The sequence below is a fragment of the Salmo trutta genome, chromosome 30 (genome assembly GCF_901001165.1).
Source record: "Salmo trutta chromosome 30, fSalTru1.1, whole genome shotgun sequence".
Taxonomy (NCBI): Eukaryota; Metazoa; Chordata; class Actinopteri; order Salmoniformes; family Salmonidae; genus Salmo; species Salmo trutta.
Window position 1 is genome coordinate 10,445,391 of NC_042986.1, and position 26,514 is coordinate 10,471,904.

At 43.7% G+C, this 26,514-nt stretch overlaps 4 protein-coding genes across 8 annotated transcripts in view; 3 read left to right on the plus strand and 1 right to left on the minus strand.

Annotated features, from left to right (window-relative positions):
* Positions 1 to 437: 437 nt before the first annotated feature.
* Positions 438 to 6,814, plus strand: LOC115167921 (WNT1-inducible-signaling pathway protein 2-like). Its single transcript, XM_029722667.1, has 5 exons — positions 438 to 1,024; positions 1,955 to 2,171; positions 3,199 to 3,447; positions 4,789 to 4,988; positions 5,400 to 6,814. Exons 1-5 carry the CDS (start codon positions 953 to 955, stop codon positions 5,715 to 5,717), a joined length of 1,056 nt encoding a protein of 351 aa, XP_029578527.1. The 5' UTR covers positions 438 to 952; the 3' UTR covers positions 5,718 to 6,814.
* A 1,120-nt stretch (positions 6,815 to 7,934) lies between these two features.
* LOC115167922 (P2Y purinoceptor 1) lies at positions 7,935 to 9,983 on the plus strand. The gene has a single exon (XM_029722668.1). The coding sequence runs from the start codon at positions 8,499 to 8,501 to the stop codon at positions 9,480 to 9,482; it is 984 nt and encodes a 327-aa protein (XP_029578528.1). The 5' UTR covers positions 7,935 to 8,498; the 3' UTR covers positions 9,483 to 9,983.
* LOC115167920 (UDP-glucuronosyltransferase 2A2-like) lies at positions 9,984 to 14,978 on the minus strand. 5 transcript variants are annotated; one of them, XM_029722665.1, is made up of 5 exons: positions 14,456 to 14,978; positions 13,557 to 13,684; positions 12,225 to 12,382; positions 11,780 to 11,979; positions 9,984 to 11,601 (listed from the first exon to the last, which is right to left on the minus strand). In XM_029722665.1, the coding sequence occupies exons 2-5, from the start codon at positions 13,561 to 13,563 to the stop codon at positions 10,356 to 10,358; spliced, it is 1,611 nt and encodes a 536-aa protein (XP_029578525.1). In that variant the 5' UTR covers positions 13,564 to 13,684; positions 14,456 to 14,978; the 3' UTR covers positions 9,984 to 10,355. The 5 variants fall into 5 exon arrangements, with proteins under 5 accessions (XP_029578525.1, XP_029578523.1, XP_029578524.1 ...); XM_029722663.1 differs by having other exon boundaries at positions 14,323 to 14,978; XM_029722664.1 differs by lacking the exon at positions 14,456 to 14,978 and adding an exon at positions 13,807 to 14,235.
* A 3,171-nt stretch (positions 14,979 to 18,149) lies between these two features.
* The window catches only part of LOC115167925 (6-phosphofructo-2-kinase/fructose-2,6-bisphosphatase), a 28,044-nt gene continuing 19,679 nt past the window's right edge, over positions 18,150 to 26,514 (plus strand). The window contains exon 1 of the mRNA XM_029722671.1: positions 18,150 to 18,325. Within this exon, the coding sequence (XP_029578531.1) occupies positions 18,274 to 18,325 (52 nt within the window). The 5' untranslated portion in view covers positions 18,150 to 18,273. The remainder of the gene's footprint in view (positions 18,326 to 26,514) is intronic.

Below are 26,514 nucleotides of genomic sequence, written 5' to 3' on the forward strand. Positions count from 1 at the left end.
AAACGTAGTTTAATTACTAGTTGAACTACATGTATTTCACTACTCCCCAACACTAATGGTATGTAATGGTAGGCCTATTTCATTGATAAAAGAAGCGAATAATCTAGACTTTTACAGAAATAATTTTCACCCACCCCAAGTATTCTCTCCAGTCATGCTGCTATGTTTTATCTGCGACCTTCATAATAACAGCATCTTATTGAGCCTAGATGTTAGTGTTTTCTGCTTCTTTGCGGTGGTTGCTGGGCAATTCTACTTAGTATATGTCCTCAATTGCATCAGGAATGGCACCCTATTCCCTATATAGTACTCTACTTTTAGCCAGAGTGCACTCTATAGTGAATTAGGGTGTCATTTCAGAAGCACTTTTTGTGTCCTCGTGGTCTCTGAGGATGGAACTCTCTGACAGTGTTTACTTTCACTTTACTTTACTCTAGTGTTTCTGTTTGAGTTCCTCTCTTTCACAATGGGACTGGTCACAGCGATCCAAGTTCAGCCTCACAACAGACATTGCTGCTGCAGCACCATGGCAACCAGAGGACTTATAAGAGGCTCATTATTACAACTGCAGGTTGATTTAGAACAAGTCATTGAATTCAGTTGCGTCTGATGGGGTTTTGAAATGAGGAAATAATGAACAACTACCTGTTTCAGTCTATAACAGCTAGAGGGGGAGAGAGATGGGAGGGAGGTAGGAGGAGAAAAAGGTCTGAAAGTAGAAATGGGCAACAGGGAGTAGGAATGTGAAGCATTTCTGCCCCTGCTCCAGTGACTGTTTACACGGCGGTCAGCCTGTGACATCACAGCAGAGACTCGATAAATGTCAGCCATGCAGAGGAATGAGCAGTCAGCAAACAGCAAGCAGCACTGCTAGCTAGCACCACTACCATCACACTTAAGAGGTTAGACAGACAGACAAACAGAGCAGTTCAATCAACCTACAGACGTTCCAATGGAAATTTCAAGACAACTCAGTGACAATGTGATAGCCTTGGCTTTGCTGCTCTGTATGGGTGCACTGCAGGTGAGGCCAAACGACTATTTTGCTCTTCTATTTGTGTGTACCTGGAGGTGAACTGTACCTGTAGCTTACACCTGTTGCTCAGGATGCGAACTGTCTGTGGAGATCAATGAGACTGCATTCCATTGATCGATTCCATTGATTCCACGGAAAGATCTATCAGAAGCTTTCAGGTGGCTGTGGTTGAAGATTGTTTTGATAGAACTGATTTTGTTTTTATGTTGTTGCTGTTGTTTTTATTTGGAACTTACTCTATAGTCAATTTACCATATTTGTAACTTACTGCATAGCCAATATGTAATATATGTACAAGTAGCTAGCTATTCATGGCATGATGTAACAGTATTGTACTCTGCTAAATACTTTCTTTTTATTTTTTATTTTGTCATTTAGAAATTGGCTCTTTTTTTTACACTTTATGCAGATCATCATGAATATTAATGAGAAATATTGATGAATGATGAATATTGTGAATGTTTGATGTTGCATTGCATAGTTGCAGTAGAGAATATTTTGAGAAGACAAATGATGTTTTTGAGTCCATCGGGGCATGACATTGCTCCACCAGTGAATAATTGAGGCCAGAATGTCCAAAGGCTGCCTGCTGTGGCTTGGCTCCATTAACTGCATGTAATTGAAAACAGGACTATTTTTACCAGACCGTGTTGGACATAATGTTCCCCAAACAAAGTACTTCTACCAAATATTAATGTGCTTACAATTGGTCAAGGAAAGGCTGTTTATTTCAGAACATAACGGCAGCATTTTTCAACTATGGTGATGAGGATGATTATGATGACGATGATATTGGTCGTAATGATGAAGACTATGATGACAATGACGACGACAACAACAACCAATTGGCCTCCTACTCCTCTTGCTCTAACCTCAGCCTGCTTTAACCTCTAACCTCTGCCCCCTGTGTTACTCTAGGTGTGGTGTCAGCTGTGCCCAGGACCATGCCAGTGCCCCAACCCCGTGCCCCAGTGCCCAGCAGGAGTCCCTCTGGTCCTGGACGGCTGCCAGTGCTGCCAGGTGTGTGCCCGGCAGCAGGGTGAGGCCTGCAGCGACCTGTATGTGTGTGACAGCCAGAGAGCACTGCAGTGTGACTACAGCGCCAGCTTTCCCGGCGACCCTGGAGAGTGTGTCAGTGAGTGCCAGCCTTTTCCTCCTGTTTTTTTTAGGCTTTATTACTGACAGTAATGTAAACAGAAGGCGGGGTTAGAATGGAAGGATAAACAGTGGGAAGGGTGGACACAGGGATTGAATCCTGCCTAGTCTCCAGGGTCATAACACATGTGCTTGTGCCAGAAGTGGCGCCACTGGACCACAGGCTCTGCACAGTGTCACCCTTTTCTAAACAACCGGGCTAGCAGACAAAAAACACAGAAAGGGATGGCACATGGAGCTGAAGTCTATGTCTGACTGTTTGTATGAGAGGGACAAACAGACAATCTGTTTAGGGCATATACTGATCCAGCCAGCCGCAGAGCGCAGGGGTTTAGTTTGACTGTATTCCAAAACATCTGAACCTCTATTTTCAGTGGTGGTGTTGACACATTTCCTCTGATGACTGCCCATCGAGAATGATACATTGCCGAGACAACACATAAGGATTGGAAAACAGACTCCTCAATCTCCTCGGGACTGGGCTGCATCCCAAATGGCACCCTATTCCCTGCATCGTGCACTACTTTTGACCAGAAATAGTGCACTAAATAGGGGAAAGGGTTCCATTTGGGAAAGCCTGGTTTCCCATAACATCACATAACAACCCAGAGGCTTGGCAGTACACATGATCCTCTTGTGTCCTTACCTCACTCTTACACAAGCTCTGTCTCTCTCTCTCTCTCTCTCTCTTTCTGTGAGTAATTGTATTTTTTTCCAGAGTCCAGAACAGAGCAGGGTCCATGGTGCAGGGTATGTGTATGGGTTAGAGTTAAGGTTAGGGTGGGGCTGCCAGTCCAGGGTAAAGAGCCTCTAAGAGGGTCTCTCTGTCCTGTTCCCAGACCTGGGTTCAAATACTATTTAAAATCATTTCAAATATCTGTGCTTGATTAAGTTTGCATGGTTTGATGAAGTAATCCAATAGTCCCAAAATGCAAACCCTACCCATCTGGCACTCCAGGCAGGTAAATAGTATTTGAAACCAGGTCTGTTCTGTTTCCACCTTCCAGGTCAGGAGGAGTTGGGCTGTGAGCAGAACGGGGTCTCCTACCAGGATGGCCAGGTGTTCCAGCCCTCCTGTGCCACCCAGTGCCGCTGCCTGGGGGGAGGGGTGACTTGCGTGCCCCTGTGCCCTGAGGACGTCCATCTTCCCAACCCAGACTGCCCACACCCCCAACGGGTACAGCTGCCTGGGAAGTGCTGCAAGGAGTGGGTCTGTGAGAACATGGACAACACAGTCGTTCAGGATGCCATCACAGGTAACTGAGACACATGTCTAGTTTAACAGTCATATTCTAGCCTGGTTCCAGATATGTTTGTGCTGTATAGCCAACTCCCTATGGTGGTTGGCATTAGCTACTATATGCAGATCTGGGACCAGGCTAGTCATCCTCTGTTCTGACACAGGTTTCTGCTACGTATTTCGATTGGACCATGTTGAGAGGGAACCAATAAAATGCTTCCCTGTGGATCCTAAACCATTATTTTTGGTGTTAGCTTGACATTCATGAAGAATATGGTGTTTGTCCAGCTTAGATGTTAGCTAACTATACATAGCACTTTTACACACAATTGAATATAAGGATGACAAATGTTGTTCCGTCGATCAAGCTGTAGGGCAATATTTAGCTTCCCACGTTTATATGAGCTCTGCCACTGACGCTCATAGTCTGAGGTCTTTTATTGAGGGATCTTTTGCATTTTATTGTGGTGAGTCTGGCCAAATGAAAAGGCACAATGTCCAAATATAAGCCTCGCATTTCATTGGAAAAGTCTGGCCAAATGAAAATGCACATTATTGTCAAAATAACAAGCCCTGTTCCAACACCGACCCTGTTTCCAAAGCTGCGTCCCAGATGGCCCCCTATTCCATATGTAGTGCACTACTTTTGACCAAGTAGTGAATTATATAGGGAATATGGTGCCATTTTGGGACCAATGCCGAGTTTCATAACAAGACCCATGGCTAGGCGACGCAACAATTAAACACAATAAGCCCAAGGAGTCTGAAATAGTCCCAAAAACGGGTTAGGAAAATAAAACCACTAAGGAAAAAAGAACATCTGGAATTTCTGACACTGTCACACAGTCAAGCTATATCAATAGCAATGGAACATTTTGTTCTAAGTGTTCTTGAATTCAAAGCCTAGACGTTTTTTTCGTGCTGTGTTACAGAAACAATTCCAAAGAAACAGCTGATTATTATGACTCAGATCCGACCGGAGATGCAATCTTAGGGATTGATCTCCATCCAGAGAGCACTGCTTTTCTGTGCTACGAAAAGACAGAAAGTTCCCGTACAAGTTTAGGCCAATTGAATCCTTACGAGACATTATGACATCTGAGACGCTCTTGTAAAAAACTATTAACCAGGGAAGTCATGTCAGATGAGTTAGTTTTGCTCTGATTTAGTTGTTAACAGCTGGATCTCGTGACAAGTCACTCATTCCTCATTGTCCCATTAGTGTGCTTGCTCGAAGCACACTACTGTTATTCCCCATACTTATTATTCTTATTTTAGACAGCTGAAGCAAGCGCTCAAGTTTTCTTCAGGAAATTCACCATTCGGTCTCATTTTTATCCTGGCCTCCTCTCTCCAGCCTCCAGTTTGTGGCCAGGCCTGTCGGGTCCCTCTAACTGTATAGACCAGAGTACAGAGTGGAGCGCATGTTCCCAAACCTGTGGCGCTGGGGTCTCCACGCGGGTCTCCAACAAGAACCCAGCCTGTCGGCTCGAGATGCAGAGCCGTCTTTGTAAGGTCCGGCCCTGTCAGGCACTCCAGCCACACAGGAGCCCCATGGTGAGTTAATATCTTCCCAGACTCTCTGCCCCACGTCTCTACCCCCCCCCTACCCTAACTCCACGTCTACCCCATCCTCAAGTGTATTTGGGGTTAATAGGTTATGTTAACAGGAGCCATACGTAAGCCTCATGTATGTGTTAAAATGTGTGTTCCTGTCACCTAGACTCTACTATATTGGTGTAAAGTGCCCATTGCTCAGTCTGTGAAATGGTCATACTGGAAAATGCTTGTGGTGGAAAAAATACCTGGCACAGATATAAGAATGTGTACAGTAGATGTATTATGGTTAATGCATTTTCTTCAATAAGTGCACTTGAGTTCATTCCTAGTCTAATAATACATACATGAACCTCTATTCTCAGCAACCATGAGCTCATCTAGCAGTCTAACGTTGATCTGTTTTCCCAGTGGGCCCGGCATTGTGAGCCCAGCTACAGGTCAGTGGTGCCAGTGAGACTGGTGCACCAGGGCTGCTACAGCACACGGGTCTACCGGCCCCGGTACTGCGGCCAGTGCACCGACGCCCGCTGCTGTACCCCCTACCGGATCAGCACGGCCACGGTGGCCTTCCGGTGCCCTACCGGCAGGCTCTTTCACCGGGCAGTCATGATGATCCAGTCTTGTGTCTGTCACTACAACTGCCCCTATTCAGCTTCAGGACCCCATGCAGCAGCACCCTACTCAGGCTCCGCACGCTCTCACCGGAGCCCTGCCGTGTGGGGCTAGACTTGACGTTCGAGTCAATCCTCTGGGCCCTATGCCTCCTTGAGAACCTAGGGCGTCCACCATGGCTCTCCACCTCAATCTTTTCTGAATGGCTCCACTTTACTAAGTTGTTGTCGAGATCTAGAGCCCTATCCTACCCCTCTCCATGTACTGACACGCTCATACTGAGACCAGTCAGGACCTGGGAGCAACACTTTTGCTGTGTTCCAATGTCCATACAAGTGCACTCCTTCTAAGTGGTATACCAGTATGAATATTTGAACGGAGCCTCTGTCTATCATGGCTTGATCCAGCAGGTGTAGCCCACTTCATAGGATAGATAGGGGAAGTGAAAAGATCTTCTAGGTGATAAACTGTGACTGAGTCGGGGGAAGAAAGCCCTGATATGAATGGACATGCTCCGTCTGCACTAAGACCACCACTCTATTCCACTCTATCACATCTCATAAGGTGACCTCATGGGGAAAAGAATAGGTCAGGAAACCCTAGTTAGCTACCCTGACCCCAGATATTAGCCTGGTTTCTCGCTACAACAGGGTCATTGTCAAGCCAAACATTGGGCATGACAATTCCACAAAGAGTTGGCAAGAGAACAGAAAAATACTAGCCTCTATCTAGCATATATAAGTTAAATACTGTAACACAACAAATGTATTTTGGACTAACTAACAACTGTAGTCTTATGCTGTATGTAGAAGACCAGATGACAGTCATTTGTTGTCTTTTTGACTCATTTTTAGGCCCCAGAGTTCCTCCTGACCATGTGACCTGACTTAGTTGAGTGGATAAGACTCAAGTGTTGTTACTTTCATTTGAGTGAATTTATTTTGCAGAGTGACACCGACCTTTGAGTTGATAGATACTGTATCTTGACATGCAAATGCCATCTGTTATATCAGTTTGTTTGTTTGTTTATAAATGTGTCTATTTTGTGTTCTTAGTCAGATGAAATTGCACTTATTTTTCAATGTTGCTGTAAATATAAACTATTCAAATGCTTTTTGAAACATTGTACAATCGTATCACTGATTTTATACTTTGTCCAAACTGTTTTCCATTCACAATGCCTTTTTATGTAAAGCTTGAGCTCCTTTGTGTATTGCATATTATTCATGAATGATATTACTACATTGAGATTCGATTGTTGCAATTTATTAGTGATTTGGGTGCTGATATTTGATAGCTTTCAACATCCACAATATACACCGTAGCTTCCCAAAGTCAGAAAGCCATGTACAGTATCTTCATATTTGCAGTATCTAGTTACTTCCATTGGACTTACGGCATCTAGTTACTTCCATTGGACTCACGGCATCTAGTTACTTCCATTGGACTCACGGCATCTAGTTACTTCCATTGGACTCACGGCATCTAGTTACTTCCATTGGACTCACAGCATCTAGTTACTTCCATTGGACTCACGGTATCTAGTTACTTCCATTGGACTCACGGCATCTAGTTACTTCCATTGGACTCACGGCATCTAGTTACTTCCATTGGACTCACGGCATCTAGTTACTTCCATTGGACTCACGGCATCTAGTTACTTCCATTGGACTCACGGCATCTAGTTACTTCCATTGGACTCACGGCATCTAGTTACTTCCATTGGACTCACGGCATCTACTTACTTCCATTGGACTCACGGCATCTAGTTACTTCCATTGGACTCACGGCATCTAGTTACTTCCATTGGACTCACGGCATCTAGTTACTTCCATTGGACTCACGGCATCTAGTTACTTCCAATGGACTCACGGCATCTAGTTACTTCCATTGGACTCACGGCATCTAGTTACTTCCATTGGACTCACAGCATCTACTTACTTCCATTGGACTCTCAGTATCAGCGCAAATATAGTTACAATGAGATATGAGTTTAAAAAAAGCTGTCTATGACTTTGGTGGCTGGAGTCGTTGACAATTTGTATTGCCTTCCTCTAACACCGCATGGTATAGAGGTCCTGGATGGCAGGGAGCTCGGCCCCAGTGATGTACTGGGTTGTACGCACTACCCTCTGTAGCGCCTTGCGGTCAGATGCCAAGCAGTTGCCATACCAAGCGGTGATGCAGCCAGTCAAGATGCTCTCAAGGGTGCAGCTGTAGATCTTTTTGAGGATCTGAGGGCCCATGCCAAATCTTTTCAGCCTCCTGAGGGGGAAGAGGCGTTGTCGTGCACTATTCACAACTGTGTTGCTGTGTGTGGACCATGATAGATCTTTAGTGATGTGGACACCGAGGAACTTGAAGCTCTCGACCCTCTCCACTACAGCCCGTCGATGTGAATGGGAGCGTGCTCGGCCCTCCGTTTTCTGCAGTCCACGACCAGCTCCTGTGTCTTGCTGACGTTGAGGGAGAGGTTGTTGTCCTGGCAGCACACTGCCAGGTCTCTGACCTCCTCCCTATAGGCTGTCTTATCATTGTGTGTGTGTGTGTTTCCTGTTTGTAGTTGGGTGTGTGTGTGTGTATATGTGTGGGTTTCCTGTTTGTAGTTGGGTGTGTCTGCTCTTCTGCATGTCTACCGAGAAACAGGAAAGTAACCCCTATTGATCTCGTAATTCTAATGTATGAGTTAGTGATACAGTTTGTCACATAGACCACAAGGCAATGTCAAACAAGTTTAAATAGTGCTCCACGTCAGTGTTTTCTGAGAAGTGCTAGGAAACTGAGAATCTGATTTCATTCAACTTGACCTTTATTTATACAGGTTATTCTCATCCAGATACAATATCTTTGGCAAGACAGACCTGTTTATAATCCAAAACAAATTGAGGAAAGAAAATGAAGACAAACTTTTCCTGTGGACACATTAACATGGACTTTACTCACACGTTCTTACCTACAGTGTATATGTCAGTGTTTATTGTCGGTCTTGTTGCTAACTGCTGGGGACTAAAATCCTTGTTTGCGAACTGGAAGAAATTCGGAAATATCAACATTTTTGTTCTGAACCTTGGAGTTGCAGATATTCTGTATTTGCTCACTCTTCCATTTCTGTTTGCGTACTACTCAGCAGACAGCCACTGGGCCTTTGGACAAGTCTTCTGCAAGATTACAAGATTCTCCTTCAATTTGAACTTGTATGGAAGTATTGGTTTCCTCACATGTATTAGTGTATACAGGTACCTGAGCATTGTCCACCCACTGAGAGTGATGGGCAGGATAACAACGAGCCACTCCGTAGTCATCACAGCTGTAATTTGGGGTTTAGTCTGCATTGAGAGTATTCCTGATATGTTCTTTGACAAAACATTACACAACTCTTCTACAGGGAAAGTCAAATGTGTTGACACCACCTCCAACTTCTCTACCAAGGAATACCTGGACTACAGTATTGCGTGGACAGTATCTGGATTTTTCATCCCTCTGCTCATCATATTGGGTTGCTATGGACACGTGGCTGTGGTCCTCTTAAACAACCCCAACATTGACCAAGTGATGAAGCAGAGATGCCTAACACTGGTGTTCATTGTGACTTTACTCTTCTCAGTCTGCTACATACCGTATCACATATTCAGAAATCTAAACCTGAAGACTAGGATTTTGAAAAGCAAAGGCACGTGTGAGGATTGGTTTGCTGGCGTCTACATTGCTCACCAAGTCAGCCGAGCACTCGTGTGTCTAAACAGTGCCATCAACCCATTGGTTTACATCCACAGCAATGAAAACCTGCTCGTACATATCACCAGGCTTTGGGAAGGAGCTCGTCGGTCTGTGCCTCGGCTATTCAACCATCGCATCCAGACACAAACCCCACCGTTGTGAACTCGCATTGAAATAGCAGTGTAGCTTTGTTTGCTTTCTTGAGAGTCATTCTGCTTTTCTCTCAGCAATTTCTAATGTGTTTATTACTGTGCATCTTATTGTTTGAATAGGGAAGTTCAAAGTACAGTTCCCAGATTTCTCTTGTGTGTTTACTGAGCTGTACTATAAATATGCTGATATGGAAAGTACATTGTATTCCTTGCATGGTCATCTGCATGAATGTACATTCCTGGTTATTCATTGTATCTAAGAGATGTAAATATATTGTAAATATAGAGTATATTCAACTGATAGATGTAAAGATGTTGTAAATGTATAATATTGTCAGACAGTTGCAACTAAGCACACAGTAGACTATTGGTTTATGGAGCTTTGTACTAAGGATACGAGAAGAGCCATGTGAAAACACAAAGTGCTGTGAATGCATTTGCAGAAGAACAGGAAACGTTTTCACGAAAGGTGTAAATCTGTGAAATATTCTAAAGTGAAAATGCAAAGTTATCAAGAAGCCTTTCGCTGTTTATTCCACATCATTGGAACGTATTCTCATTTCATAAAAAAAAATAATGTCACAATTTACACTGTATATTATAAAATTGATAACATGAGTGAAAATACACGGCAAATGCAGGATCGCATCATAATAACCCAATAAAACCTTGATTCAAAAAGTGCATGTAATAGATATACCGACCCTATATCCTTGACATATTAGGAAGGTTCTCTACATAAAATACCAGAGACAGACACACTTTGGAAATCCCATTATAACAACCGTCAGGTTTTTTGCAATTGCTTTCCCCATATCTATCTACTGTATGGTTGGATTGTCAGCAGTGTTATAACTAAGTAAGTAGGCCATAAGTAACACAATCACTCCAACTTGGACTTTCTCCTCTTTTGTAATCCTCTTACCAAGCACATACAGGAAACCACAAACAACACCAGAACAAGCAGAGCAGAGCCCAGCAGCAGTGCTAGAACATCCACATTATGATAGACATACCATGGCATCTTATAGGACTCTGTACGTAGGTGAGCTGCCCCCTTGTGTCGCATAACAAACTCCAGCCAGAAGATGGCGCTGTCCAAAGGTTCTATAGGCCGGTCGTGGTGCAACCGTGATAGTCTTCTCATATTCTCTCTGTAGGGCTTCTCTTCATCCAGAATGTCCATCAAAGTCTGTGTTAGGGATTCCACCTCTAACGTTGTAACCTCCATAACCTCCGCCACTCCTCTGGCCTTCATGCGCACCATGTTGTCAAACTGGTCAAAGATGAGAGGGATACCCAACACTGGGACTCCGTGATAGATGGCCTCGTAGATCCCGTTGGTGCCCCCGTGTGTGACGAACACTTTGGTTTTGGGGTGACCCAGGAGGTCGTTCTGAGGCAGCCATTTCACTAGCAGGGTGTTGTTGCCTAGAGACAAAGGACTCTCTCCCAGGTGTCTCCACACCACCTTCTGGGGCAGCCGGGCGAAGGCTGAGGCTATGACCTCTGTCATCTCTGGACCCAGTCCACCCAACAGAGTCCCCAGTGACATCACCACCACCCCGTGTTCTCCAGAACTCTGGACAAACTCCTCTAAAGCTGCAGGTAAAGGCTTGGAGGGTTTGCACTGGAACCCGCCCGTGTAGACTACGTTCGGCATGGTGGGTCTAGGGAACTCAAAGACGAAGTCCACCCTCATCAGCCACAGATCAGCTCCCTGGATAAGGGATATGACGTCCACCTCATCAGGGGCAAAGTAGCGATCGCACACGGCCTGGTAAGGTGGGTTGGAGACGTAACGATACATGTAGTAGCTGAGACAGTGGTAGAATATGTTATTCAGCCTCTGTGCAAAGTTCATCTGGTCAGAGTTGCGGGAGAATACTTGAGGGACGTAGGATAATGGCGAGGGAGCGATGGCAAAGTGTCCCTCCCCGCTGAGGACCCAGCGCACATTGAGAACCAGGGGGAGCTGGAGGTAGTGGGCCACCAGGACCCCGGCAGGGAACACTGGGTCAGTCAGGACCAGGTCATACTCAGCCTCTTTCAGATCTCTCATCAGAGTCTGGTTCTCAAACATGGTGACGACCAGCTCGGCCACCATCTCCTGGTTCTGCCTCAGCATGCTGAACAGATTAGGTCAATCAAAGTAAACAGACAAAAACACAATTTAAACATCAGGCATGTATCAGCATTAAACAATGAACTAGCTTGTGCAAAAATGCAAATTGGCCTCAATTCCATTGCTTTGGGGAGGAATGTGGTTTTGGCTCTGTTCGTCCTGCCTTTGGGGTATATTTGTACCTGAAGAGGTTCCCACAGAACTGCAGGAAGGCCCAGGGTGAGCCCTTGCCCCGCTGGATCTCCAGCGACTTCTTCAGGAAGTGGGCCATGAACTCCTGACTTTCGATGTTCTGGGGCTGAGCCTGGGGCACAGTGATGGAGGTGTAGTGGGGGGAGTGTTCAGCCACGTACCAGCTGGTGGAGGAGCGCAGAACGGTCACCTGTAAGGGAAAGACAGTACACTCAGCTCTTGGTTCGGTACGTTCCTCTGCATTTGTATTTTTATTTGAACAACATTTCAAAGGTTTCTCAACGATGGCAAATCATAAATCCTAATATTAATGTTAATTCAACTGTATTTTTTATGGGCAGTCATGGGATAATTAGTATTGCAGTACATTTTTTTAAAGTCCATTGTACATATTGTTTTGTTCTCATATCATGAGATTGTCTCATGCTTAATGACCTGGTGACCCTGGGTGTGAAGAGCCTCCACCAGTATCCTCATGTTGAGCCAGTGGCTGCCATCGACAGGGTAGACCAGGACCCTCCCAGCCTCACTGGAGGGCTGCAGGGAGGACAGGAGCAGAAGGACGGGCACTAAGGCCACACAGGACCCCATCACTGTGGAGAGAGACAGTGGGGTAAATAGACTGACATACACTGAGATTCACTATAAATACACTAAAATACTGTACATTGTAAAGACACTGAAATACACTTAACTGGGACACAACAGTAAAAATGAGTACAGAACTGGTCAATTGACATCCATAAACTAAGAATGTACTTTACACACCATAGTTATTTTTCACATTTTGCTTACAAGGGTCAGTGAGTCCTTAGATCAGGGCCTGCTCTGGCTTAAGCGACATATATTTTTTTATAAAAAAAACTGTTTATACATATTAGGAATTCAGTCGGAGTCTCAACTTACTGTTGAGAGTTAGAGTAGTAGAATAAACAAGGTGCAATTTCGAAATTTGGTAGTGCGTCAGCAGTTTTTCTTTTGTAATGTCTTGACCATGTCAGCTCACATTTTTTAAATTGGTAAGTTAGTCTAGCTAGCTAAATACACCTTGTAGTATTCTTGGCAGAATTACTGATCAGGCACGCAGGGCATGTTCCCAGGGGCCATGACCTTCAGGGTGCCCCCATTGATTTTGTTAGTCACCCTCACTCAGATATCTATGAACAAGGTATAAGTTATGGCAAAATGTATAGAATTGCAGGAAATTTGATTTAAAACTGTATATTTTTCTCCCCGCCTCAAGGAAGAAATTAGTAGAATTATATGAAATATGTTCCAAAAACTGCTAAATTCTCTCCCCATGGAAAGTGTTTTAGAATTGCAGAAAATGTGCTTTAAAACTGAAACAGTTTCTGCCTGTTGCATTGCACAATGAGTAGAATTGCATGAAATTAGTTTGAAACCTGCAACATTTTTCTCCACCCTATGGCAAAATGTGTAGAATTGCAGAAAATGTGCTTTAAAACTTACATTTTTTTCTCTATGCGTCATGGAAAAATGTGTAGAATTGCAGGAAATTAACTTGAAAACGTACATTTTTTCTCTCTGCCCTCAAGAGGGGGACCATTAAAATGTTTTACCCATGAGGTGGGTGGCCCCCAAACCAAATTATGCTTAGGGCCCCCAAAAAAACAGCCCAGAGACCAGCCCAGCCTCAGATCAAAGATTAAATGTACTGTAATTTGATGTGACACAGTTGTTCTGCCAAGAAGAGTTTTGTAGTCCTCAGTAAGTATTGTGTAAAGTACACCCCACCCTATTCCTTACCAGTCATTCAGCAGCAGATAGGAACACGACCTCTTTATGCTGCAGGATGTGCCCTTATCCCAAACTATATCTAATGACGCACAGTATTACTGTACAGGACACTATGATTAAGTTTCAACACAAACCACCTGGTTCAGAGAGAGATGTGCAGGATCAGATACAAGCAACATTTTGGAAAGTTAGTAAAATGTATTGACATTTTAAACAAATGATTGGCTCTAATACATTTCAAAATGTAATGTACAAAGACCTTTGATCTCGCCTCCCGAGTGGCACATCGGTCTAAGCACTGCATCGCAGTGCCAGAGGTGTCACAACAGACCTGCGTTCAATCCCAGGCTGTGTCGCAGCCTGCCGCGAACTGGGTAGACCCATGAGGCGGTGCACAATTGGCCTAGCGTCGTCAGGATTAGGTTTGGCCGGGCACATGCACGCTGACTACAACTGTCGCCAGTTGTACGGTGTGTCCTCCCTCCAACACGTTGGTGTGGCTTCCAGGTTAAGCGAGCAGTGTCAAGAAGCAGTGCGGCTTGGCAGGGTCGTGTTTCGGATGACGCATTGCCCCGTACAGGAGTTGCAGTGATTGGACAAGACTGTAACTACCGATTGGATATCACAAAAAAGATCTTGCTAAAATATTACACGACCCAAACTACACGGTCAATGGGACTTACCATCAGTCATTCAAGTATTTGGATGAATATTATTTGGCCTTATCAATAGAAACTATCATTTACAAATACAGAACAGCAAAGTAAATCCTTACCTCTAAAATCCATATTTTTGCTTCTTCTCCACCATACAGCTATCCTGTCTGAGCCTCACTCCCAGTGAATGAGTAACTACACTGAAAGTGAATATGCAATCTATGGATGCCCCTAAGGATACTTTAACTGTACCATTGCACTTCGTTCAGGCCAGTCAAGTCCGTCACTCATGAGGGTACTCCTAGTCAGTAGATCCAACGGTCAGAGAGCACATAGCAGCCCATCAGTTGTTCTCTCCCTTTCCCTTCTCCTCTGCCTTTCTTTCTTGCTGCCTTGTGCTCGCTTTTCCTCTCTTGGATGGATGTTGTTTTGAAAAGGTTTCACTCTAATCTTCAGACTTCAACATTTCCAAACCCAAGGCCTCTTCTCAGTTTCTCTGTTGATATATATTTCAGACCCCAGGAAGACTTGCGGTCGCCAAGGTGTGTGCTAATGGGGATCCAAACAAAGAATAAAGAATTTCTTTCCTTCGCTTCCAACCCTCGCCAAATGAAATTGAATCAAATCTAATGTCAATACTTGTGTGGTGGCCCAAGGGATCATTACAGTACAGTAACACATTGTGCAGCCAGCAACTCATTACAACATGATACACCTAACTGTCTTGATTGATTTCGTGCTCTGTTTTGTTACATAGCTACATGTCTGATCAACAGAAGGTTTTTCTTGGAAAACCAGAGGAGCTATGATGATATGTTTTAGTTTTGCTGGCTGCCATCCATGGCTGTGTGGGAGGTGAGGATGTTGGTAAATGGGATGTTGACAAACGAAGACAGACATGTTTAGTGAAGAAAAAGACCCGTTCATAATCCAAAAGGCTAACATATTGCAATACTTTACTAAACTATTTACAATAGGAGCAGCATATTTGGGTCTTGGTTATAAAGCTAGGCATGGCTAGATGTTTTGCTTTCCTGCAAAACTAAACCACCATACCTTGCTTTCTGCATTACCACTGCATATCGGTAAGATTTCACTGGATTATTTTGGGGCCTCACATCAAGAGTATAGCTTGTGTAAGCTACTTGCTGCAGAAATACCATGCTTTTGTGGAAGACGTTATACATACAGCTAATGGTAGCCTATGCATTTCAATGTGCATGCAGTAATATGATGTATAATGCAGTATGACATACACTGATTTCACAAAACATCAAGGACACCTGCTCTTTCAATGACATAGACTGACTAGGTGAATCCAAGTAATTGATGTCACTTGGTAAATCCACTTCAATCAGTTTAGATAAAGGGGAGGAGACAGGTTAACCCCTAGAGTTGATTGATGCAGCAGTGCGTCAATCTAAGTTACATAAGAAAGAAATCACCATCAAAATCCGTCAGTTTAAACTAGAGAAATCCGTTTTTTTGCATTGGATGCGTCTGAATCCACCAGTGTCACATTTCTGTGGTAAAATGTGGCAGAGCTGTGTTTGTCAGACCACAAGCCTCTCTTTTCACGTAAACGTCTGTAGCGTCCGAGCGGTTTGACCTACAAATTATTACCACTCGATGGAAAGGGGAGACTCTCACGAAAACAATGGTGTTCTCCGTTTTGCTCTACAACCCCCACAAGTGTTGTCTTCTGGTAACTGGTACCGGTTTTAAAAAACAAATGGAAGTATGAAGGTCATTTTGTGCCTACCCAAAAAAAGGGGTTAAATATGTATAAAAAAATTATATACAGTGCATTCGGAAAGTATTCAGACTGCTTGACTTTTTTCACATTTTGTTAGGTTATAGCCTTATTCTAAAATGGATTTATTGTTTTTTCCCTCATCAATCAATACACACAAAGCAAAAACAGTTTTTTTTTTATTCTCAAATTTAAAAACAACATTGACATAATTATTCGGACCCTTTACTCAGTACTTTGTTGAAGTACCTTTGGCAGCAATTACAGCCTCAAGTTTCCTTGGGTATGACGCTACAAGCTTGGCACACCTGTATTTGGGGACTTTCTCCCATTCTTCTCTGCAAATCCTCTCAAGTTCTGTCAGGTTGGATGGGGAGCATCGCTGCACCGCTATTTTCAGGTCTCTCCAGAGATGTTCGATCAGGTTCAAGTCCGGGCACCGGCTGGGCCACTCAAGAACATTCAGAGACTTGTCCCGAAGCGACTCCTGCGTTGTCTTGGCTGTGTGCTTAGGGTCATTGTCCTGTTGGAATGTGAACCTTTGCCCCAGTCTGAGGTCCTGAGCGCTCTGGAGCCGGTTTTCATCAAGGATCTCTCTGTACTTTTCTCCGTTCATCTTTCCCTCACTCCTGACTAGTCCCTGCAGCTGAAAAGCATCCTCACAGTATGATGCTGCCTCCATCATGCTTCACTGTAGGGATGGTGCCAGGTTTCCTCCAGACGTGACGCTTGGCATTCAGGCCGAAGAGTTCAATCTTGGTTTCATCAGACCAGAGAATCTTGTTTCTCATGGTCTGAGAGTCCTTTAGGTGCCTTTTGGCAAACTCCAAGCGGGCTGTCATGTGCCTTTTACTGAGGAGTGGCTTCTGTCTGGCCACTCTATCATAAAGTCCTGATTGGTGGAGTGCTGCAAAGATGGTTGTCCTTTTGGAAAGTTCTCCCGTCTCCACAGAGGAACTCTGGAGCTCTGTGAGAGTGACCATCGGGTTCTTGGTCACCTCCCTGACCAAGGCGCTTCTCCCCCGATTGCTCAATTTGGACGGGCAGCCAGCTCTAGGAAGAGTCTTGGTGGTTCCAAACTTCTTCCATGATGGAGGCCACTGTGTTCTTGGGTAGCTTCAATGCTGCAGAAATGTTTTGGTACCCTTCCCCAGATCTGTGCCTCTACACAAGCCTGTCTTGGAGCTCTACGGGCAATTCCTTCGACCTCATGGCTTGGTTTTTGCTCTGACATGCACTGTCAACTGTGGGACCTTATATAGACAGATGTGTGCCTTTCCAAATCATGTTCAATCAATTGAATTTACCACCGGTGGACTCCAATCAAGTTGTAGAAACATCTCAAAGATGATCAATGGAAACAGATTGCACCTGAGCTCAATTTGGAGTCTCATAGCAAAGGGTCTGAATGCTTATGTACTGTAAATAAGACATACAGGTATATATTTTTTTAAATTTAGATTTGAACAAAAATTCTAAAAACCTGTTTTCACTTTTGTCATTATGTGGTATTATGTGTAGATTGATGAGGACATGTTATAATTTAATTCATTTTAGAATAAGGCTGTAATGTAACAACATGTGGAAAAAGAGAAGGGGTCTGAATAATTTCCAAATGCACTGTATATATATTTTCCTGAGTAATTTTTTTTTAACCTAAATAGCTAAATGATCCATAGTATGACCATCTTAAAACAATTCCATATGTCAGCTAGCTGGGCTTGATTGAGCTTGCCTGGTGCAATGGAACCAAAAGAAGAGTCACAGAACTGTAAACCCCTCCCACCTGGCACTACAGGCAGGCTGAAGCAAACACTAATAGTATTTAAAAGATTTCAAATATTATTTCAACTCAGGTCAGAATGATAAATGGGGCGACAGAGTTGAAAAGGTTAAAACCCCCTTGGTGACCTTTGCTCCTGTTATGAGCTCACTCTCCTGGCTCTGTGTGTGTGTGTGTGTGTGTGTGTGTGTGTGTGTGTGTGTGTGTGTGTGTGTGTGTGTGTGTGTGTGTGTGTGTGTGTGTGTGTGTGTGTGTGTGTGTGTGTGTGTGTGTGTGTGTGTGTGTATGTGTCTGTGTTTGTAGGTTGTGAACTGTGAACCCGAGGCTTGGAAAACATTAAAGGACAAGCCCAGTGCCACTATCATATGTCCATGTGTCGTAGAAAGAGGGAGGAGGGGTGAAGGGGGAGAAAAGGCTTTGGCAGAGAGGTTTGGATACATTGATAAGAGCATCTGGCAGCAGCTCCATAGCCATCCACTAGTCTTCTTCAGACCGTGCACTCTGCTCTTAGACACACTGAGAATATTGGCAGGGATGGAACTGCCCAATATGGAATACATGATGAGGCGCCGCTGTGACAGTGCAGGTGAGACCAATCATTGAAAAACAAGCAATATCTCTTTTGAGAGAGAGGAGTAGTAAGCTCTGAGATAGTATAGTAAAGTCCAACTTTACTCTGCTGGTTTAGTGCTTTCTATGCACATGTTGTTATGAGCACATGTTGTTCAGGGGACTGAGTGCAGCAGCACAGAAGTACATGCGAGTAAAAATAGACTTGGTGCACCCTGTGATGCAGACAGTACAATATACAGGAGGACAACAGACAGTACAATATACAGGAGGACAACAGACAGGACAACGTGTTCTCTGGGTTTCAAGTTGAGCTGCCTGAATTTAAAAAGAATGGGAAAGGACTTGGGAAGGTCTGTCCCTCTGCTAACTCTATCTTCTGTTGTTTCCCTCTATTTCCTTATACTGTAGAAGGGTTGTTCCACCAATTCGGTGCCATTTGAGAAGTGTAACTTGATTCCACCTGACTTTAGCATTCTGCCATAAAGAGCACGTTTAACTTAATAAAAAACACGTCTCAAGAGTTTAAATAAAAATTTAAAAAACACGGGTTTAGGTTACTGTCATCATTGTAACCAATTGTCAACATAAACAAACCTATAAAATATGTTTAATTTTTACCTTTGAAACAACGTCAGAGCTTCAACGTTATATCCACTATCAGATAAAAACAGCCCTGCTTAGCTTTTATATTTGTCACTGACTACTATCAATGTGCTATTGTGAGAATCCTTATTGACAGATCTCTTAATAACTAAACATATTCACTGTTGCTATGGAAGTCATTCCAAAGGGCAGATTTAAAAGAGCTAATACATGTAACCATACTTTCTAAGTCATATATCATCAATAATACTATTTAGGCCTATATAGCATTTGTAAAGTCATCAACAGCTGTTGGGTTTCAATTCAACCCACGGTTCAACTAAAAATAGTTGAACAAAAATGTAATCTTCAAGTTAATCATTAATATGTTGGATTCACGTCTTCATTTCAACCAAAAAAGTTAAAGAATAGTACTAAATCAAACCAAACTTTATTTAAAGTGCATTTAAAGGTGGAATAGATTTAGTCCTATTCTTTAACTTACACTTTTTGGTTGAGATGGAGACCTGAATCCAACATATTGATTATTAATTTGTAGACAAACTGGATATTGAATTGTGTTTGGTTGTCAACGCAACCAAATATCAACATTTGAAGGAGATCTTCTGCTTGGATACTTCCATCTGTGTCGCTGACTTAGTCTGGCTTTAATTCCCGTTTGTCTACAAATTAATAATTGATGTTGGATTCACTTCTCCATCGCAACCATTTTTTTTTGCTAAAGAATAGGACTAAATTAAATAAAATCAAACTTTAAACGCACTTTAAATAAAGTTTGATTTGATTTACTCATATTCTTTAACTTAGATTTTTGGTTGCGATGGAGAAGTGAATCCAACTTAAATTATTTATTAGGCTAAGTCACATTGGGGTTAGCCTACTGTAACTACTTATGTAATCATAGAAAGCGTGCATGTTCAAGATAGCATGCAAAGGTCACAGGTCTGCGGAGATCTTCACAATTGCTATGATAATCTTCCAGAAGCTTGAACAGCATTGATCACTTGCACCATGTATTTTTAATGTAATCTCAACTGCATTCCAGGTCATTTGGTTCTGCTATTAGATGAAACACAGTAACCCTGTTGTTAAATACAGTAAATACAAAATATCTGACGTTGTATTCACATTTGAACTTTGTTGTGCTTTTAAATGGTTGAAAGCGCTGTGATAACACATTTGGGAATTCAACAAATTTCTGTCTGTATTTTGAGTGGGTGAATAACAGTTGAAATCTCATTGATCAACGTCTCAACCAAATATTACCCAAATTTCCACATTGAAATGACTTGGTGTGCCCGGTGGTTATTAAGTGCCAAATAAAGTAACAAGGTTGACTGTAACAGGGTTGACGATTTCATCTTATATAAGCCACGAATCCCCTTTTGACAGGGGGAATGGAAGTTTGTTGTGTGCAACAGGAAGTGGCAATTAAATGCAAGCTTCACACATATAAAATGTAATTATTAAAACATTTCTAGCCTGTGTGTACAGTATGGGTAACAGGGTTGATGTGTTATGCTCGGCCCGCTCAGTTTTCCACCACAACACAAAATGGCCAAAAAGAGTAGAACCAGCTCACCTGCTTTTACACTCTGACTTGACTATTAGATGTTCAATGTTCCTTTTGAAAAACATATTTAAAAAGGAATAGTTTCGCCATATTAAAATGTGAGTTCAGTTCATGTAACAGGATTTACCTTAAAATGAGGGACAGACATAAATGAATCACAAATCATATCAAATAATTATCTTCAGAAATGACTTTGGCAAAGCAACAAAATAACTAGGGCTTTACAATGATGGTGAAAACTTGGAGAAATTCTGGGGTTAAATGGGTTAAGAATTTTCCGAGAAGTCACAGAGGGTTGCGGAATTTTGGCAAGTCAAGATTCATATTAAAAAGCTGGCTGATTGAATTCTCCATGTGGTCTATATTAAAAGGAACTTGATTTAGTATAACAGGCTTTTAAAATGCAATATTGGTGCACAACTTCTACTCAAAATATCAAAGGGATGCAAAAGGCACTAATTTCATTGAACGATCCCAGTAGTATTGGTTTTGGTCCTTTGCTCTGTTGACATACAGTATGCTTAACATGGTCCGGGACCGGTACAGTATGCTAGTAGACTAGCTGTGAATGAATGAAGCTAGTCAGCAGCACTTGGCCAGTTGCCCAACCAGGACCCTTCAAGCTCACTGGAAACATGCTTGACATGTTGATGCTTCCTCGTATGGAACCTGATCAGATCATTGGGGCCTGTTCTGGGACGGGACAGTCTGTCATGCTCAACCAACTGCAAAATGTAATCAACCCTCTTGCCATCCTCATACCTCGTGCCATATGGAATGGAACCTCAACCAGCAGATTATGTTCCAAGTAAACATTTTGTATGCTGTTTACAGTTCCTTCGAGAGAGCGAGAGAGCGAGAGAGCGAGAGAGAGAGAGAGAGAGAGAGAGAGAGAGAGACCGAGAGATCAGTCCTACACCAAGCAGCTCAGCCTGCAGTCTGTCATGGGCAACACATGCGAGAAGGGAGAGCAACACAGCAGCAGAATATCATTCAGGACTGAATAGATGTGAGATTCATGCAAGTCGGAACCCCTTCTAGCAATATCCAAAGGCTATGATGACAACTCAGTATGTGACACAGAAATGTGAGGCGCAAGATGGGAACAGAGGGTTGTGACCCCATGTTGCCTCAGTAGGAAGCTGCCCCAGTGAGACTTTTCCGCTGTGGGTACCAGCTCTGAATCCAGAGCATGAGGCAGGCTGCCTCTGGGCCAGGGAGAGGGGGACGGGGGGACGTGATGAATGGTCAGGTCTGGACGCCACGGAGGAGATATTGACACCTGCCTGTCTCCTCTTTAGAGACCTGGGATGAACACAAGAGACCTGGGATGAACACGTGTCTGTGCACACAAACACACACGCACACTTTGCACACAGAAACACACACACATATTTGCAAATATTAGAGCACATACACCAGGGACGTATGTTAAGTCATATCCCAGCAGGCTGGCTGTAATGCCATTACAACCAGAAACCAGGTTGCTTGGATGTCATTGCAACCAGTTTTTCTCATTGGGATAGAGATATGCACATGCAACATTATACAGACATGTTTTTCCTCTATTCACATGGACCGGTGTGTTTCTACACTTTTCTCTGTGCCACAGTGTCTGTCCAATGTGTGAAAATGATGGTTCCTCTCTATGGCTCTAATCTTGGGTTCTCTTTTTTTTAGCTAGGTAAGCTAGTTAAGAACAAATTCTTATTTACAATGGCGGCCTACTGGGGAACAGTGGGTTAACTGCCTTGTTCAGGGGCAGAACGACAGATTTTTACCTTGTCAGCTCTGGGATTCAATCCAGCAACATTTCAGTTACTGGCCCGACGCTCTAACCACTAGGCTACCTGCTGCCCCAGGCTAGGATTGTTTCTGTCAGCCTCTGAAACTCCAGCACTGGCAAAATGCACTGGCAAAATTATACACAGGACTTAGTGAAGTCAGCTCTGGTAAATATCAAAGAGTTGAAGAGCATTAAAACATCATGATGGATACTTATGCATTCTTTCTCAATCTCACCCGTATGGCTCCCTCCTCCTCTCTTCTCTCCACTCTCTCTCTCCACTCGAAGATAAACTTTTCAATAGTGGTCCTTCAGAACAGTGTGTTGTGAAAGGCTTACTAAGACAGCACAGAGAGAGAGAGAGAGAGAGAGAGAGAGAGAGAGAGAGAGTTTTTCAGGAACTGTTTTCAGGAACACACTTGCAGTTAGCTGTGGTTTACAGCTGCTGCCCAATCATAGCTCATTGCTCAGCTGCTACAGTTCTGTCTATCCCTGTCACACTATTTGGAGCAGGGAGGCCAGACTAAATTCCTAATAGGCCAAACTCTCAGTCGGCAAGGATAGCATGTTCCTCTCTCTCCTTGGGCTCTACTAACAAAAACAGATCTAGACACTGTGATCATTACTGAAAAGCATAAACACTGTCTGTAGGCTACTGCAGAATATTACGTTTGCTACATAACCTTTTTAACATACCAACTGACAATAGGCATACAATTCTATTTGCCCAGAATGTAGCCGATTAGGTAAATCGGTAACAGTTGGTATGAGGTCTGACACTAAAGATACAAGAACGTCCAGCTGTGTTACGGGCACTGATTCCAGAGGCTGACCCAAAACAACATTGTTGCAGAAGAGGTAGACAGAGCGGCCTTCTGGTCAGATTTCGGAGGTGTGCACACCACACACCGATTCCGAGTATATTACTCGCTAATTTCCAGTCTCTAGATAACAAGGTAGACGAAATTAGGGCAAGGGTTGCTTTCCAGAGAGACATTAGGGATTGCAACATACTCTGTTTCACAGAAACATAGCTCTCTCAGGATATGCTGTCAGAGTCGATACAGCCACTGGGATTCTTTGTGCGTCACGCCGACAGGAATAAACATCTCTCTGGGAAGAAGAAGGGCGGGGATGTATGTTTCATGATTAACGACTCATGGTGTAATTGTAACAACATACAGGAACTCAAGTCCTTTTGTTCACCTGACCTAGAATTCCTCACAATCAAATGCTGACCGTATTATCTCCCAAGGGAATTCTCGTTATTGTTGTCACAGCTGTGTATATCCCCCCTCAAGCCGATACCACGACGGCCCTCAAGGAACTTCACTGGAATTTATGCAAACTGGAAACCATATATCCTGAGGCTGCATTTATTGTAGCTGGGGATTTTAACAAAGCAAATTTGAGAACAAGGCTACCTAAATTCTATCAGTATATTGATTGCAGCACTCACGCTGGCAAAACTCCGGATCGCTGCTACTCTAACTTCCGCAATGCATACAAGGCCCTACCTCCGCCCTCCCTTCGGCAAATCTGACCACCACTCCATTTTGCTCCTCCCTTCCTATAGGCAGAAACTCAAACAGGATGTACCCGTGACAAGAACTATTCAACACTGGTCTGACCAATCGGAATCCACGCTTCAAGACTGTTTTGATCACGTGGACTAGGACATGTTCCGGGTAGCTTCAGAGAATAATATTGATGTATACGCTGATTCGGTGAGTGAGTTTATAAGGAAGTGGATAGGAGATGTTGTACCCACTGTGACTATTAAAACCTACCATAACCAGAAACCGTGGATTTGCGCAAAACTGAAAGCGCAAACCACTACATTTAACCATGGAAAGTTGACTGGGAATATGGCCGAATACAAACAGTGTAGTTATTCCCTCCACAAGGCAATCAAATAAGCGAAATGTCAGTATAGAGACAAAGTGGAGTCGCAATTCAATGGCTCAGACATGAGACGTATATGGCAGGGTCTACAGACAATCACAGACTACAAAAAGAAAACCAGCCACGTCACGGATACCGACGTCTTGCTTCCACATTAACTAAACACCCTCTTTGCCCACTTTGAGGATAATACAGTGCAACCGACGCGGCCCGTTACCAAAGACTGTGGGCTCTCCTTCTCCGTGGCCGACCCTCGCCCAGATGGCATCCCTAGCCGCGTCTTCAGAGCATGCGCAGACCAGCTGGCGTGTTTACGGACATAGTCAATCTCTCCCTATCCCAGTCTGCTGTTCCCAAATGCTTCAAGATGGCCACCATTGTTCCTGCATCCAAGAAGGTAACTTAACTAAATGACTATCACCCCGTAGCACTCACTTCTGTCATCATGAAGTGCTTTGAGAGACTAGTCAAGGATCATATCACCTCCAACTTACCTGTCACCCTAGACCCACTTATATTTGCGTACCGCCCCAATAGGTCCACAGACCATGTAATCGCCATCCCACTGCACACTGCCCTATCCCATCTGGACAAGAGGAATACCTATGTAAGAATGCTGTTCATTGATTACAGCTCAGCATTCAACCATAGTACCCTCCAAGCTCATCATTAAGCTTGAGGCCATGGGTCTCAACCCCGCCCTATGCAATTCGGTCCTGGACTTCCGGGCGGGCCGCCCCTAGGTGGTGAAGGTAGGAAATTCCACTTCGCTGATCCTCAACACTGGGGCCCCACAAGGGTGCGTACTCAGCCCCTTCCTGTACTCCCTGTTCACCCATGACTACGTGGCCATGCACGCCTCCAATTCAATCATCAAGTTTGCAGACGACACAACAGAAGTAGGCTTGATTACCAACAACGACAAGACGGCCTACAGGGAGGAGGTGAAGCACGCGGAGTGTGGTGTCAGGAAAACAACCTCTCACTCAACGCCAAAACAAAGGAGATGATCGTGGACTTCAGGAAACACCAGAGGGAGCACCACACTATCCACATCAATGGGACCGCAGTGGAGAAGGTGGAAAGTTTTAAGTTCCTCGGCGTACACATCATGGACAAACTGAAATGTTCCACCCACACAGACAGCGTGGTGAAGAAGGTGCAACAGCACCTCTTCAACCTCAGGAGGCTGAAGAAATTTGGCTTGTCACCTAAGACCCTCACAAACATTTACAGATGCACAATTGAGAGCATCCTATCAGGAATCATCACCGCCTGGTACGGAAACTACACCACCCATAACCACAGGGTTCTCCAGAGGGTGGTGCGGTCTGCACAACGCATCACCGGGGGCAAACTACCTGCCCTCCAGGACACCTACAGTACCTGATGTCGCAGGAAGGCCAAAACAAAAAGTTAATCAAGGACAACAACCACCCGAGCCACTGCCTGTTCACCCCGCTATCCTCCAGAAGGCGAGGTCAGTACAGGTGCATCAAAGCTGGGACCGAGAGACTGAAAAATAGCTTCTATCTCAAGGCCATCAGACTGTTAAACAGCAATCACTAACACAGTGAGGCTGCTGCCTACATACAGACTTGAAATCATTGGGCACTTTAATAAATTGATCACTAGTCACTTTAATAATGTCTACATATCTTGCATTACTCATCACATATTTATATAATGTATTTTATACCATCTTTTGCATCTTGCCTATGCTGCTCGGCCATTGCTCATCCATATATTTATAGGTATATATTCTTATTCCATTCCTTTTACATAGATTTGTGTGGATTAGGTAGTTGTTGTGGCATTGTTAGATTACTTGTTGGATATTGCTGCAATGTCAGAACTAGAGGCAAAAGCATTTCACTACACCCGCAATAACATCTGCTAACCATGTGCATGTGACCAATAAAATGTTATTTTATTTGATTTGGCATTACCTGTTTGGGAGTACTGGCACAGGCCAAGATGCTGTCAGACTAATTTACAAACTAATTGTCTGTCTGTCTCTGTTAGAATTTGACCACATCGTTTTATTCAAAAGTATCCTGTTTTTATGCCCATTTCAGCCTTGATAAGTTGTAAGTCACAATTGTTACAGCAAACCCCACAGTGGAAATGGTCCAAATAATGTTGCCACTGAATGTAAGACTACTAAACTGTCAGGTGTAAGACACTGTGTATATATAAGCAGCCAGAGGATGTAGGCAAAGCTGGTTGAAAATGTCAGTTTACAACTGGTTGTAATCTTGTTGTAATGAAGTCATTTCAAACAGTTTTCCCTGCCTGCTGGTGTTTAGGCTGTCATCAGAACGAGATCAAAGCG

Excerpts from the sequence above, each read along its gene's own strand:
- LOC115167921 (XM_029722667.1), top strand. The coding sequence starts at position 953 with ATGGAAATTTCAAGACAACTCAGTGACAATGTGATAGCCTTGGCTTTG. Across the intron at positions 1,025-1,954 it reads TCTGTATGGGTGCACTGCAG|GTGTGGTGTCAGCTGTGCCC; the intron begins GTGAGGCCAAAC and ends GTGTTACTCTAG. Across the intron at positions 4,989-5,399 it reads AGCCACACAGGAGCCCCATG|TGGGCCCGGCATTGTGAGCC; the intron begins GTGAGTTAATAT and ends CTGTTTTCCCAG.
- LOC115167922 (XM_029722668.1), top strand. The coding sequence starts at position 8,499 with ATGAAGACAAACTTTTCCTGTGGACACATTAACATGGACTTTACTCAC.
- LOC115167920 (XM_029722662.1), bottom strand. Across the intron at positions 11,980-12,224 it reads TTCACACCCAGGGTCACCAG|GTGACCGTTCTGCGCTCCTC; the intron begins GTCATTAAGCAT and ends TTTCCCTTACAG. Across the intron at positions 11,602-11,779 it reads TTCTGTGGGAACCTCTTCAG|CATGCTGAGGCAGAACCAGG; the intron begins GTACAAATATAC and ends TAATCTGTTCAG.